General features: G+C 38.7%; 1 protein-coding gene across 3 annotated transcripts in view; it reads right to left on the bottom strand.

Annotated features, from left to right (window-relative positions):
• Window positions 1-16,377, bottom strand: part of NR1H4 (nuclear receptor subfamily 1 group H member 4) — a 69,014-nt gene that overhangs the window by 8,716 nt on the left and 43,921 nt on the right. For 2 of the 3 annotated variants that reach the window (XM_070410897.1, XM_070410895.1), the window contains 5 exons: window positions 15,085-15,237; window positions 13,155-13,288; window positions 11,067-11,165; window positions 10,640-10,739; window positions 7,597-7,743 (listed from right to left, as the gene is read on the bottom strand). In XM_070410897.1, coding sequence (XP_070266998.1) covers window positions 7,597-7,743; window positions 10,640-10,739; window positions 11,067-11,165; window positions 13,155-13,288; window positions 15,085-15,237 — 633 coding nt within the window. The remainder of the gene's footprint in view (window positions 1-7,596; window positions 7,744-10,639; window positions 10,740-11,066; window positions 11,166-13,154; window positions 13,289-15,084; window positions 15,238-16,377) is intronic. The other variant, XM_070410896.1, reaches the window with a different exon arrangement.

The following is a 16,377-nucleotide window of genomic DNA, read 5'->3' as shown; positions in this document are numbered from 1 at the left end:
ATCAGCCTGTGGACTGAAAGGTCCTGGGTTCAATTCCGGTCAAGGGCACATACCTGGGTTGCAGACTTGACCCCTGGCCCTACTCGGGCATGTGCAGGAGGCAACCAATCGATGTCTCTCTCTCACGTTGATGTTTCTCTCTCTCTGTCTCTCCCTGTTCCACTCTCTCTAAAAATCAATGGAAAATATCCTCGGGTGAGGATTAACAATAAGAAAATATATAACAAATAACACACCTCCCATTAGTCCTAGTGGCTAAAAGTTATCTGGCCAAATTAGAGCTCACCAGTGCTTAGGAATTGAGAGGGTTTGGACTATCAACTTCCAGATTCATCACAATAAAATTCACCAATTTTTGAACATCTAATATGTGTCAGGTGCTGTGATAGTGCTGGGAATGATCCTCAAGCAGTTGAGAGGTTAATGCAAGAGGCAGATACATAAATAAACATATAATGTCGAAAATGGGACAAATATAAAAGGCTCATGGGTACAACTGAGGGTTAATGAGAATATGAACTCATGTGTTACTTTGATACTTTCTCTTATTTTGAGAAAACTTGCTTCCTACCATTTGAGCCCCAAATTTGTCCATGCCAAAATTATTACATGGCCATTTTGAAAAGCAAAAGGAGAGCTGTTACCTATTTGAAACTTTGTGTAAGCATTTCCTTTTCTTATAAATATTCTATCATTTGTTTCTTTATATTTCTACCCTTTATTTCGAAGATAGTATTGGAACCAATAGTTTACATCTACTTCTTTAGAAAATATAGTTCTTATCATTGTTTTCATTTGTTTCCAAGTCGAAAGCAGTGAAGTCATATGTATTTAAAGAGCAGAAAAATAAACATAGTATACTACATACAGTATACTTTATTAAGCTACTATAAACTAGCTACAACTTTATCACTCTAGCAAGAATTTCTCCTTTCTCTGATCTCACCGCCTCTATTCATTTTATAAATTACTTAAAAAATATTTAAAATTGCTGGCTGTGCTTATACTTTATCTCTAACCAAAGGGCAAGAGCCGTATCTTACCAGTCTTTATATTCCCTACCAGCTGATAGTTGGCAAATGTAAGATCTTAGCAAGTAACAGGTGCACAGTAGAAAAAGACTGCTGGGCTTGGACTAGAACAGCTGTGTTCATCTCATGGCACTTTGCTGATTAACTGTATGACCTTGGGCAGGTCATCTAGCCTCTCCAAGCCCGTTCCCCCGTCTATAAAATTGTGGCATAGCACCCCTTCAGGGGCGACTGGGGATACTAACAGAATGAAATATGTTAGAAATAATGAAATAATACTAACAGAATGTAAAAACAAACCACTGCAAAATCACAAGATATACTGTCATACTGATAAACACTTAGTTGAATATTTCATATCTGTCTGTTATGGAGATCCAAAAGGCCACAAAATCCTATGAATTTCAGCCCTAACCGGTTTGGCTCAGTGGATAGAGCGTTGGCCTGCGGACTGAATGGTCCTGGGTTCGATTCCAGCCAGGGGCATGTACCTTGGTTGCAGGCACATCCCCGGTAGGGGGTGTGCATGAGGCAGCTGATCGATGTTTCTAACTCTCTATCCCTCTCCCTTCCTCTCTGTAAAAAATCAATAAAATATATATTTAAAAAAATACTCTGAATTTCAGAGGTTAGTTATATGTGTAATTAACAGAACAAGTTTCTTTTGTTTGTGAGACGTTGTTGCTAATTTTTTTGCTGTTAAAATATAAATTCTTTCAGTGTTAGCAAGCCTATTTCAATCCTAATACCATATTTAATGGTATTATATGATTATTCCTATCTTTAATAAAGCTTCCATCTTAAAAACCTAATTTTCATACAACTACATTGGGAATAAAAATACTGATGCAGTAGAATTATGTAGAAACAACTTAACCACAGGTTGTGTCAGATATATGCTCTGAAGCCTCAGTAAACATAAATAAACACTATAACCCTCATTAAATAAATGTATCTGAGGAGACCGTGTTTGTTCATAGAATTGGGATGTAATAATAGCAAAGAAAGGCATATGAATTTGGAGAACAAGAAAAGAAATCTCACATTATATTCTTTAAAGAGTTGTGTAGGCATAAACAGGGTAACAGACATTGTTACTGTGGAATTCAAAGTACAATACAAATATGAATGTGTTATATTTGCATAAGAATGAAAAGTTATTTTGAAAGGTCACCTGGCAAGATCAGGTTTTTATGTGGTGTGTGGAAGAGGCAATGTTCTGAAAATCCACTGGGAGAAGCAAATTCATAAAGATGAATAAATAGAACCGTCATGACAGATAATAAAATACTAATCAGCATGCGAATTTGGATGCTTTTTATTTTCCCAATATGTGGTCGAATCTTGGGTAAAGTATCTTATGAATTAGAGGCATGCATCTTTATTTATAGAGACCACATGCTGGAAAACTTTTTTTTTCTGTTAATCCTCACCAGAGGATATTTTTTCCATTGCTTTTCAGAGACAGTGGAAGGGAGGGAGAGTGGAAGAGAGACAGAGAAACATCCATGTGAGAGAGACACATTGATTGGTTGCCTCCCGCATGTGCTCCGACCAGGGGATGGGGAGCAAACTTGCAACCCAGGCATATGCCCTTGGGAATCAAACCCACAACCCTTCAGTGCATGGTCCAATGCTCTAACCACTTAGTAACACCAGCCAGAACTGGAAAACTTCATTTTTGAACCTTTCAACACTTGCAGATTTAAGTTCTGAAATTTATGTTATCAAGCAAGAATTTTTTTATTACATATTTTTAGCCTGCAAGACCCTCACCATTTCTCACCTAATTGCGGCATTGGTCTCTCCCAGGTTTCTCTGCTTCTTGTCTCAGTCTCTCTAACCCTTCCTTCATAATATTGCCAGAAAGATCTTTCTACAGTACCTCTACGGTCATGTCACATCTGGTCAGAATATTACAAAGGCACCCCATTATATAATGACTAAATTAAACTACTTTCCTGGCATTCAGTGTCTTTTAGTATCTAGCACTTACTATAATTTCAGCTTTACAAATATTATTTTCTAATAATATTAAAGGACTTGTGAGTCCTATACATGGTTAATCTCTCATCCCTTCACATCTTTGCACTTTCTATGTTATCCTTTATAATAAAAGCCTAATATGCTAAGTGCCTGGTTGCCCGGTCATCTGTTCAACCAATCAAAGCATAATATGCTAATGATATGCTAAGGCCATTCAACCGCTCGCTATGACGTGCACTGACCACAGGGGGCAGACTCTCCAACTGGTAGGTTAGCTTGCTGATGGGGTCTGGCTGATCGGGATTGAATGAGATGGGCCAGACAAGCCCTGGAGCCCTCCCACGGTCCCTCCCCGGCTGGCCAACCTCCGGCATCCCTCCCAGGCCCCAACTGTGCACCAGTGGGGTCCCTCAGCCTAGCCCACACCCTCTCACAATCTGGGATCCCATGGGGGATGTCAGAGAGCTGATTTTGGCCCGATCCTGCTCAATGCAGGAGCTGTCCCCTGATGGTCAGTGTGCTCAGAGCCAGGCTCACAGCTGGCAAGCGTAGTAGCAGCGGTGGTGGGAGTCTCTCCCACCTCTGGGGCAGCACTAAGGATGTCCGACTGACAGCTTAGGCCTGGGGGGAGTGGGCCTAAGCCATCAGTCAGACATACCCTGAGGGCTCCCAGACTGGGAGAGGGTGCAGGCCAAGCTGAGGGACCCCCCCCCCTCCGCCCCAGTGCATGAATTTCATGCATGGGGCCTCTAGTTGCCTTATAATGCTATATATCTTAGAATGCCTTTCTCAGACTTTTGTGGCGTGAGAAGTTTCTAATCATCCTCCAAGATTCAACTATCAACTTTGCAAGCCTTTCTGACTTGCCAGAAGATTCACAGGAAGGCAGGGATTCTCACAAGGCTGAACCAAGTGCCTAGAATTAGATGCAATTTGGGTTCCTGAGTCTGGGGCAGGACTGGACCTGATGGGGTGAGTGAAATGGTTCTATATTCAGGGGAAGAACCATCTGAAAAGAAAATAAATGGACTAGACTCACAGCTTCAGATAATAAACCATCCATCCATCCACTTATTTATTTCACAGATGTTTGTTGAGCACCTACTCCAAGCCAGGCATGCACTAGGTACCTGGGTTAAAATATGAAGTCAAAAAGAGGCAGCCCCACCCTACAGAGTTTTTAATATCAAATCAAGGTGGTTTGTAGAACAAATTATTAAAGTTAGCCATGATTTCAAAGAGATCAAACTAGTTATGGGGTCTATTTCAATAATTTTTAACAAAAAAAGGACATATAGCTAATAAGTAGTGGAGCCTAGATTCAAGCCAGATTCTTCATCATCACTGTCTCTTTTTTTAAAAAACATATTTTATTGATTTTTACAGAGAGGAAGGGAGAGGGATAGAGAATTAGAAACATCAATGAGAGAGAAACATCAACCAGCTGCCTCCTGTACACCCCCTACTGGGGATGTGCCCATAACCAAGGTACATGCCCTTGACTGGACTCAAACCTGGGACCCTTCAGTCCGCAGGCGGACACTCTATCCATTGAGCCAAACCGGTTAGGGCACCACTGTCCCTTGATGTATAAACCAAGAACACGTCAACCGGAGTAAGATTCTTTGATAATTGGAGACATATGTGTAAAATTAAAAGTACTTTATCATATGAGTCATCATCTGTTTTTACTTTATTAGTTTTTAAAAAGCTAGATTTGACTCATGTGTTTTCCTAAACAGAGCACTGTCATGGTGAATGGACACCAGGACCAAACAGCCGGCCAGGTAAGCTGGAGAGGCGTCTTCCATCACAGGCCACAGCCACAACAACTTTCCGCAGAGAGAGAACCACCTATTTACATTCAATAGCCTGAACTATGAAAATTCAGCAGCCTGCAGTTCATCCTTCCCAAGATAACTGTCAATTACTTATTGCAACTTTAAAATAAAGATGTTTGCCCATTAATTAATAATTACTTATTTCCTCCTTCTAATCAATGGGCATAAAGTTTTCGTTAAGCAAGATGAGTAAGTCCCAGAGATCTGCCGTTCAACATTGCACCTACAGTCAACAATACCACTTAAATAGTTGCTAAAAGGGTATATTTCAGCCCTGATCGGTTTGGCTCAGTGGATAGAGCGGCGGCCTGCAGACTGAAGGGTCCCAGGTTCGATTCCGGTTAAGGGCATGTATGTACCTTGGTTGCGGGCACATCCCCAGTAGGGGGTGTGCAAGAGGCAGCTGATTGATGGTTCTCTCTCATCAATATTTCTAACTCTCTATCCCTCCCCCTTCCTCTCTGTAAAAATCAATAAAAATATATTAAAAAAGGGTATATTTCATGTTAAATATGCTTACCACCATAAAATAAAATAAAAAATCAGGATATTTAAGTAGCCAGCCAAATGACTGGTTAAGCATCAATCAGAAAAATTTATGGCACAGAAGATCCAATTGAGAAGAATTAAGAAAAACAGTAAGATGTGTAGGACTGGATAGTGCCTTGGAGGTTACCGATTCAATCCTTCTCTCTTACCCACAGACTCCTGAACACACACACACACACACACACACACACACACACACACACTGTCCAGGACCAGAATCCACATTTCTTGACAACGCAATGTCTTTTAAAGGGTGAAAGGCTGCAATAATGTATTTCCCAGATCCTTCTCTTCCTCTCCATTTCTCCTAGCAGCAGGGGTCACACCCTTGATACCTCCTGCCTCCTACCAGGTGACCCTCTTCCTGGCTTATCTTAATATTTCTGGAAGATTTGTAAAGCATAATTTGATGTTTGATGTTTTCCCTTCCCACTCAAAAATCTGTCTGGCCATTCCATAGGAAATAAAGAATAAAATCTTCACTCCAACATTTAAGGTCCTCAACCATTTTGTTCTATGTTTTCTTTTTATCTCTTTTTACCATAACTCTTAATCTGATCAAACTCAATTATTCACTCTTCTTTGCGTGCAGAACCTGAGCTTTCTTGCCTCAATCCTTCGCTCCTGCCGGTCCTTATCTCCTGCACCTCCACTCAGTATCACATTACATATCATTCAAGGTCCAGCAAAAATGCCAATGAAACCTTTCCCGACCCCTTCCAACTAGAGGTCATCTCTCTCTGTTATTCTCCTCCACACTTTAACTCTCTCTTAACATATCTCTCTAGCTCATATCTTCCAGGGATGGGGAAACTTTTTTCTGCCAAGGGCCATTTGGATATTTACAATATCATTCACTTAATATAATTCAGTTAATATAAATTTATGTTGCTATGGAAAAAGCTCCTAGATTTATTGAATTTTGAGTCCCACCTGCGGTTGCCTTGGCAGGGCCAGTATCTTGCTCCGATGAGTTGTTAAACTAAAATATCAATTGTTATATAGGAATAATGCATCTTTTAAAAGTGTTTTTTAAAATCTACCAATGATGCTAATTATGCTTTCAATTTTAAACTAAGAAAAAAAAACCCACAATGACTATGGTAAAGCTCTCTTCAAAAAAACATTTTTAATTTTCAAGTATTTTACTTACATCACAGGTGCAGAACCCTTCTTTCCAATTTCTATTCTAAAATACTGGCTTTGTGTGTATTTAAACTTGTTCCAGTCAATTATAGAATAATAATACTGGGGGGAAAAAGATCTTCAAAATTCATCTCATCTCATTCATACCCCCAACCCATGTGTAAAATCTCTCGGGAAAATAAGAGCTTATTCTATTTCAACTATCTTCTGAGATAAATTGCATAGAATTTCTAGTAATCCATTCTGATATCATTGTTATTTTATTATTATTATTATTATTATTATTACTATTACATCACCATTTCCTTTCCCTTTGGCAACCATCATCTGTTCTCTGTATCTATGAGTCTGTTTCTGTTTTATTTTGTTGAGACATTTTGCTGTTGCTGACCCTCCATGTTACAATATTGCTCCATAATAAGTTAAACCGAGTTCCTCAAACTATTTTTTCATTTGCCTTTTGAGAGACAGTACGGCGCAGTGTTTAAGACACATGGCTCTCTCATCTATAAAATGGGAATAATAACATACTTATTTCATAGGCTATTTTCAAGGATTTGATGGACTCATATATGTAAAGTGATTAGAACAGTGACTGAAACCTAGTAAATGATATATGTGTTGCTATTTTTATTTCTTCTTATTTTTCTTTGAATAAAGATGGTTAGTAGTTTGATACATAGGCATTCGGACTTGGAGGCTTTGAATAAATTAATCTTTTTCTGGACTGAATAACCACAGTTCCTTTACACTATATTTTTTTACAAGACTAATTTTCCAAATATTTAAAAATCCCCCGTGGCCCTTCATCTCAAGTGAAGTGAAAAGAGTTCATATTTTGCAATTGCAACAAGGATTTTTTTAACCAAGACTCTAAAAAAAAATCCCATCTATTTAACACATATCTTTATAGGGTCATTCTCCATGTTACTCATAATGGGCATATGACATTGCATAAGACAAGCAAGAGCCCTGCCTTCATGGGATGTACAAATTCTTAGCTGCAGAAACAAACTCTTTTTATCATTAAGCAAGTCACATACCACTCTTTCGGATTCTCTCTTCCAATAGGTCAGCATGCCCAGCTGGAAGTTTCTTATTGAAAATCTCAGCTGAACGGAGGAACATAGCTTCAACTGCAGATCCTTTCAGCAAAGCAATCTGATCTTCATGGTCCAATGTCTGAAATCCTGCATGAAGGTGATAATGAAATCAGTATCGTATCAAGGAGTCGTGAATGTTATAAAACAGTATTCATCATCACCATCATCCCCACTGATAAAACATTTTCATAAAATTATTTTGTAGTTGTTTTAAGAGTGGATAGTGAAGTCCATAAGTATCTATTGTTCTCCCCCAAATAGAAGCTGACTTTTATCTTCATTGACTAGGATTTGATAAACAAGTTGGGTAAAAGAGGACCCACATCAAACATATATATATATATATGTTATGGCAGAGACAGGCTGATGCAGATGAAGCCACCCTCAAAAGTTAGAGGCAAGCAGATTCTCTTTGAGCCATTATTTTAGTTACATCTGGCGTCAGAGGTCAACTCCGCAGAAAGGAAGTTTCCACAAGCCAGAAAAATATTTACGTGTATCCAGAGGTTTAAAGAAATATTTGGCCAACTCATGGATCTTTAGTCAACCTGGAGAATGTGTAGCATTTCCAATAAAAAACAAACAAACAAACAAGGTCATGTTTCGCTATCTTCTCTAAGCTCAGCCCTCCACCATACAGGGCGGGGAAAATGACTGACTAAAGTAACGAACGGGAAACAAACAAAGCTCATGTGCACATGTGCACACACACACACACACACACACACACCACGAATAGAGATAAAATAAGGATAATACCTTCAGGGTCTAAGTGGCCAGGAAAGTATTAAATAGCAATGGGAGTTTGGAGAAGAGAGTAACGCTAAGGATAAAGAAGTAATGTCACTTTCAGAGGATCTAAGCGCTCCTTTGCACACAGGAGACGTGCCAGGTCTCCAGCACTCTGAACAGGCCTCAGTGAACTGTGGAATGGAATCTATCAACTCGGTCCTTCACAAAACACTCTTTCATTATTAGTACTGCATAACTATTATCACTATTTGTAATCATGTCATTTCTATAATTATTGTTAAAACATTTTTTTCTTTCTCGAGGGTTGTCTTTTCTTTCCTTCTGTGTTTTTATTTTTTTCCTTCTACGTTGTTCATGATACACACATTAATTATACTTTCTCCCTAACGAGCCAGTCCAGGCACAGGATTGAAGAGGTGTGTAAGATATTGCCATTGCTTTCAGATAAGCTACCTTATTATAAGTTAAGATTTTTATTTGTCCTCAATATTTCTTGGTTAAAGATCAACTGACCATTTGAACTGAAAAATCTTTTCCCATAAACAACAAAAAACATCGTATTTCTCCCTTTCCAGTATCTCTTCCCACAGTTTCTAACTCTTGAATAATCATGTTTTTGATCAAGATTGCCTTCAGCTTAATTATCATAAAACAAATTAAGTTCTGTTGTTCATTGTTAATAAAGAAATGAGAGAATATTAATGTTTCCATGATAACGAGAACTTCTTCCCACGTTTTATGAGTTTTATGTAGGCTTATGTTTATCTCTGACACATTTAATAAAATAATAGCATAATGCTGGCAAAAGAAGGCAAATTAACATGTTTAATTAAAATCTTATGTCAGAAGTTACCTTCTGTAATTTAATATTACTGTGTTATGCAGCTATACTAGGTACTTAGTATATTCTTCTAGACCGTGAGATTTTAATATGCTAATATATTTTTTAAAACAATGAAACAACTTAAACCTATTGACTTAGATTGCATTGAAATTGTATCTAAAAGAATTGGACTCTGGGAGATAAGAAGCTTGCATTCCAGTTTCCTGTACTGTCACCATCAGAATGACTGGATAAATCCCTCTCCCTCATCCCACACATGACGGACACTTGTTCATTAAGTGCTACCAATTTTTAAATCTCTCTTTATTTTGTTTCCTATTATCTCTCCCACTGCCCTATTTATTTATTTCAAGCCCTATTGCTTGGACTAATGCAGTAGCATAGTAACTGATCCTCCTTACCTCCAGTCCCTCCCTGTTCAAATCCATCTAATACAAACTAATAAAGCTATATCTCTATAACATAAATCTCATCATTTCCCTCTTTTAAAAAAAGCCACCAAGAAGTCTTTATCATCCAGGGGATGAGAATTAAAACCCTTAGTTAAGCCCTAACTGGTGTGGTACCAGCTTACCTTATGTCTAACCAAGGAGCCACAGACATTATGCTACAGTCACAGTGAATTTTCTCTTCCTTCTCTAATAATTTGATTCTTACTCATGCCTCATTATATTTTCACAAGCAGATTTCTTGATTTCAAATGACTCTTCTCCTTAATGACACCTGAAAGCTCCTTTTTGTTTTAGATTCAACGCAAATATGACTCTCTCAGAAGCCTTCTTGTCTTTTTCAAATATAATCAGCAATTACTTCCTTTTTGTTCAAACAGCACTTTGCGTACATTTTTTTAATTATACCCTTTAATCACTCTCCTAGTAGGTAATAGCTAGGTACTTAGTATAGAGTAGGTATCAACAAACATTATTAAATGAATAAATGGATGAATCACAACTTAGCAAAGCCACAATTTCTTAATTTATCAATTTGGAAGAATTAACATCAATGATTTTAAATATCCTATCTGGAGCTAACATTTTTTTAATATATTTTATTGATATTTTTACAGAGAGGAAGGGAGAGGGATAGAGAGTTAGAAGCATCGATGAGAGAGAAACATCGATCAGCTGCCTCCTGCACACCTTCTGCTGGGGATGTGCCCGCAACCAAGGTACATGCCCTTGACCGGAATTGAACCTGGGACCTTTCAGTCCGCAGGCCAATGCTCTATCCACTGAGCCAAACCGGTTAGGGCAAACATTTTACGTCTATAGCAGACATATTAAATCAGATGTGAGATAATTCTCCTTTTTCAACAAACAGACTTGCCTCTCTTAATATCACAAGAATATCACACAGTGTAGCAGAGAAGTAACTACATGTAGATACCTGGTAGCTTTTTTGTGAATTCTACAAGAATCTGTACATGACTGGTAGCCATTTCAGTTAAAATGAGAAAATTTTCTTCTGCACTGAATTCTTCTTTTAACTGAATTTTAAGAAAAAAGCAAATGATTAATAAGTAGATAAAAGGATAAAACAATATAAAATCATTAGGCTAAAGAACCTAGACAATAACATTTAAAAACCCAGTTCATACTTTTCAGATCCTGGAGAGCAATTATTATTACCAAGATGGATATGAGGCTTCTTTCTCATTAGTTATTTAATGCTGCTAAAAGCTTAAATGTATAACAAATTCTTGGCTCTAATCATTTCAAAGTAACATGTTTATATATTAATTCCACCTCAAACATAGCAAACGCCCCTAAAAACATTAAGTTTAAGCCCATGCATTTTCAGATAGTGTACGTACAATTTTATTTGTGATTTCCTGAGGCATCCTCTGTTTGCTATAAGAATCCATAATATAATGTAGAAGATTCTGTTGATCCAGGGTGAGTTCAGTTTTCTCCTACACTGGCAAAAAAATAAAAGATGTTAGGGAGGGTGGCTATGAGGGATTCTCTCTCTCTCTCCATCTCTCTCTCTCTCTCTCTCTCTCTCTCTCTCTCTCTCTCTCTATATATATATATATATATATACACACACACACACACACACACACTCATCTGGAATAAACTAAATATCAGAAATTGCTGGGGAAAGCCATAAATATAGCAGGAACTGTATGCTCTGATTGTGTCATCACTTTCTCGGAGCCCTTGGGCAAGCCATATCCTATTTCACTAAATTTGTCTCAAGGTACTCATTTTCCTCTGTAAAATAGGGAAAAAACGAACTATTTCTTTCATGTATTTCTTAGGAATAAATAATAATCTGGATATGAAGCTTATTGAGCCCATTCATAGAGAAGTTCAGTGGAAGTTCAAGGTTTGACCATAACTAAGGAAAAGTTCCCCCATGTAACACAGAGACCCCATTTGAGGGTATTTATTTAGAGCAGGGGCTGACACACTGGGGCTCATGGACCGAATCCACCTGGTTTTGTAAATCCACTGGAAGATAATCATACTCATTTATTCATGTATCACCAATGCTACTCAATGTTGGGTAGTTGAGATGGAGACCATGTGGCCAAAGCCTAAAATATTTGGCACTTTACAGAAAAAAACTGCTGACCCCTAAAGTAGAGAGTCCTCCATCTGGACAATTCAGCCCCTAGACATCTCGTTCTCCCTTACTAGCATCTGGAAGAGGGTGAATAATTGTGTCAACTCTTTGCTTCCTTATACCAAAGATGAAGCACTATGGCAAAATAATACTTCCATATCAAATACTTTTCCTGTGATAAATATAAAATAATATATCTAAAACACTAAATGTGGATGATTTTTTTTTTGTCAGTAGTGTAGTAAATATTAAGAAGGGCATGATTTGAACAAAAAATGGATTCTTGGTTTTTCAGCTAATGGCAAATTAAAATTCCTTTAAGTGCCCTGTGCATTATCAGTATGTTTAGCTAATCAGACAAGATGTCATTCCTCTATTTGTCCCAAGTTGCTCGAAGGATTTTATTGAGTGATCTGTGACCTCAGGAGAAGAGCTTTTCTCTATTGGTGCAGAGATGTGCATTCATCCTGTTTTACCCATCGATAAAGACTGGCTCATGCCCGGGCCGGTTTACTCAGTGATTAGAGCATTGGCCCATAAATGAAAAGGGTCTTGGGTTTCATTCCCGACCAAGGGCACATACCTTGGTTGCAGGTTCAATCATCGGCCCCAGTGGGGGTAAGAGTGGGAGGCAACCAATCGATATGTCTCTCTCACCTTGATATCTCTCTCTCTCTCTCTCTCTCTCTCTCTCTCTCTCTCTCTCTCTCCCCCTACTCTTTCTCTCTTCTATTCTCTAAAAAAAAATCAATGGAAAAAATATCCTCAGGTGAGGATTTAAAAAAAAAAAAAGACTGACTCACAGCCTCTATCGAGTCCACACCCTTCCCAGTCTGAACCTCCCTTCTCCCTGGCTGGGAAAAAATGGTCATCAAAACTCAGTTTGAAAAAATTCCTTTTATCCACCAAACCATTTCTACTGGCAACATCTGGGTAGTAGGAATGAAATAGAGGCAGAGAAAATTTTCCCTTTTTTTACTTTATACACTCCTACTATCTGACTTTTACACAAAAGGATGTATTATTCTCGTGATTAAAAAGAAACTCATTCACCCGTGGACACAGACAATGCGGGGGGGGTGCAGGTCTTGGAGTGGGGGGAGCGGGAGTGGGCTAGAAGAGGTTAATGGGGGGGACCTATGAAATACTTTCAACAATAAAGATTTTTTTAAAAGAAAAAAAAGGAAACAAAAGAAACCCACTCAATGCCCAGCTGAAGTGAAATTCTGCTCATGGCTATGGTTCTAACGTGAAAGCCTCCCAGCCAGACCACGACATGCCTAGCAGCTCAGCGGCACTGGCTTTGGCAGACACCGTGGCGTGTTATTACCCTGCATGACTTAGTGGTCGAGGTCACTTGTCGCAGGTCACGCCCTTCGCTGTCTTCATTAACGGTCTGATCTGCATGCTGCTTCACGTTTTTTCTCAGTCGTTTGGATTTACACTGAATTTCAGTTAACAAGCCTGAAAAAAATAAACACAGAGACTTAACCAACCACAGAAAGTACTGTTGGGTGTGTGGTCACGAGACTTGGCCTTGAACAGGAAATGTATCCTCTGTGAGTCTCAGCTTCTTTATTTGTAAAATAGGAATAATATCTACCTTGCATGGTTTTGTGTATATTAAATGTTATGTCATTTTTTAAACTTAGCTTTATATAAAGGATGTAATGCAAAGCATTGTACAAATGTAAGGTATTTGATCAATACAACGAAGAATGACACTCCCTATTCCTGTCCTAGGGAACTTTGAAAGTTATTGTTTCAAGACATAATATTAATATTATAACTGCACCATAAGGCATGTATTCAATTTCACATTGAGCACATAAGTAATCATGTTAAATCAAACAAATGTCAAGATCCTTTAGGAAAAAAATTCCAATCCTGTTCATTTTCAGAACTGTATAAATGATTGAGAACATAGTTAAAGATGAAAATAACTCAAGGGGACCTAGACATTTTCTTTTGAATAATCATATAATGTCATCATTAATTTACACTAAACAGAGCTATATTATCTTCCACATTCCTATTTAACTTCCTCATTCTCTCAATGTGAAGGAAATGAAATCCCAGGATTTTCTTTGTCCAGGGAATTCGGTTTATAGGATCACATGAAAGCTTTGCACCTGTGACTGGTCAAGTCCATATGCATAAATAATAATATAGCCTCTTTTATTATAGGCGGCGTCATGAAAAACGTCCCCAGAGCCCCAGTTGGGACAAGTTCATGTTTAAGTGATGAGCCACATGAACCGCCTGGTATCGAAGCAAATGTTTCCATGGCAGGATTGGGTTCCGGCAGCAGCCCCTCCTGCAGTCTCCTGTTTCATACATGCTGAGAGGAGATTGTGATCGGCCACCATAAAACTTTCATCCTCCCGGCGTGGGATTATTTACACTGACCTATTTTCCGCCTCCTGCGTGCATTATCTGTCTGGATCCATCCCAGTTGCCTGTATGGCTTGGGAATAATAGCACTGGAATCGCCTTCCAAAGGCTTTTCTTTCATGTGGCATTCCCTCCCTGACTGTGATCATCCCCTTGGTGACATCTGTTTGTCTCCTTGTGTTCGGAGGGGAACAGGACCTATCTCAGAATCTGAGCGGTCTGGAGAATTTGCAGAATGAAAAATGAATATGTTATATCCTAGCATGCATTCCAAATGTTGATGAAGATTACAATTTCTCACAAAGCCAGCAGTTAATACACTGTCTTTTTTCCTTATCAGATTGAAGGACCAAATGATATTAAAACTTGGGGGAGTTAATTTCCTGTGTAAATCTATACAAATTGGTTCAGAGCTGCAACCAAAAAAAAAAAAAGGATTCTTAATAAAACGACTTGATTTAAAACTTTACTTAGACAAGTCCGTGGCAGTTATACCTTATTCTTAATTTTCCCCACAACTGTGAATTTTTATGTTAATTAAACAAAAAATTAAAAAAGATATTAAATTGAATGTGGAGGAAACTTTTAGACTGTCATTCTTTGTAATTTATTAAAATAATGCCACTTTGCTCCATGTCTCAATGAACATGAACAACAAAACACAGCTGTTTGTTTTTTTCAGGTGAATAGAAGGCTCTTTAGCTGACAGTTTGGACAATTCAGTGGTTCATGATCCTTTTCAAGAACTTAGATGGCTTAGTAAGTCCCTTCTTCAACGTGTGAAGTACCATTCTAATTAGATGAGTTACCTGGCATCTGCCTTCTTAAGAGATAGTTAGTGGAATTTAATTGCTTGATGCGAATACCTCTATACATACATTCAGCCAACATTCCCATCTCTTTGCATTTCCTTAGTCGGCACTCCTGGCACTTCCTTCGCATGTACATGTCCATCACACAGTTGCCTCCGTTTTTACACTTGTACACGGCATTTTTGGTGATGCTTCTCCTGAAGAAACCTGTGGCAGAAACACAGAAAGGAGTGAAAAGATGCCTAATACCATCTACTCAGAAAAACACATTAGGACTGAGATGCCCAAGAATTTTCTCCTGGACCCTGGAGAGCAGCAGCTGCCAGGTAATCCTTGCGTGCACTGCTGACAAAGTGCTTTCAACTGCACTGCATTACCCAGAAAGCTGCTGTTTTTAATTCATCTCTCAAAAATAAAGACATGTTTCACTGACAGCCTTTCCAAGGAAAAAACCTTAGTTCATGTTTTAAGGTAAATTATGTTCATTATATCTTCATTAGGGATCAATTATGGACCAGGCGTACTTACTCTAGGTCAGTGATGGCGAACCTATGACACGCTTGTCAGAGGTGACAGGCGAACTCATTTTTTTGGTTGATTTTTCTTTGTTAAATGGCCTTTAAATATATAAAATAAATATCAAAAATATAAGTCTTTGTTTTACTATGGTTGCAAATATCAAAAAATTTCTATATGTGACACGGCACCAGAGTTAAGTTAGGGTTTTTCAAAATGCTGACACGCCGAGCTCAAAAGGTTCGCCATCACTGCTCTAGGTGCTAGTGGTACAAAAGTAGGCAAGTCATCCCTGCCCTCTTAGCGTCTACAGACTGGCTGAGGGCAAAGCCATGCAAAGAATCAAACAAGTAAAACTGAGCCTTCCTGGGCTATGTTGGGGCAGAGGAGGCAGGGGGAATGGCTGGTTCTGGAGGAAGAGGTCAGACTCGGAAGTGAGTGTTGAGCTAAGTCTTGAGGTTGAGTCCTTATTGTTGAGAAAGCGAAACCATTACAGGGTTTTGGGTTTGGCAGGGAGGGTATGACCTAATGTGCATGTTGGGAAGAAAGGTGGAGCAGGGAGACTAGAGCCAGGAGACTGTGACCAGCCAACAGGTGATGAGGCCTGGATTTGATGTGGGGGGGGCGGTGAGAACAGGGAGGAGGTGATAGAGGAACAATCAGAGCTTGGTAACTACCTCAATATGAAACCAGAGGCTGAAGGAAAAGTCTAAAGGCCTACTAGACTTGTCAAGGCTAAAGGCGTACTAGACTTGCTTGTGAATTTGTCAGTTGACAAAACTTGCAGTGAAAAGATGTTACCATTTTCCTAAATGTCAAATTCAACCACGG

This window comes from Myotis yumanensis, unplaced genomic scaffold, assembly GCF_028538775.1.
Source record: "Myotis yumanensis isolate MYYU_CA2020_CCGP unplaced genomic scaffold, mMyoYum1.0.hap1 SCAF_3, whole genome shotgun sequence".
Lineage (NCBI taxonomy): Eukaryota > Metazoa > Chordata > Mammalia > Chiroptera > Vespertilionidae > Myotis > Myotis yumanensis.
The sequence above is the reverse complement of the archived record's forward strand: the minus strand, read 5'-3'. Positions and strand labels throughout refer to the sequence as shown.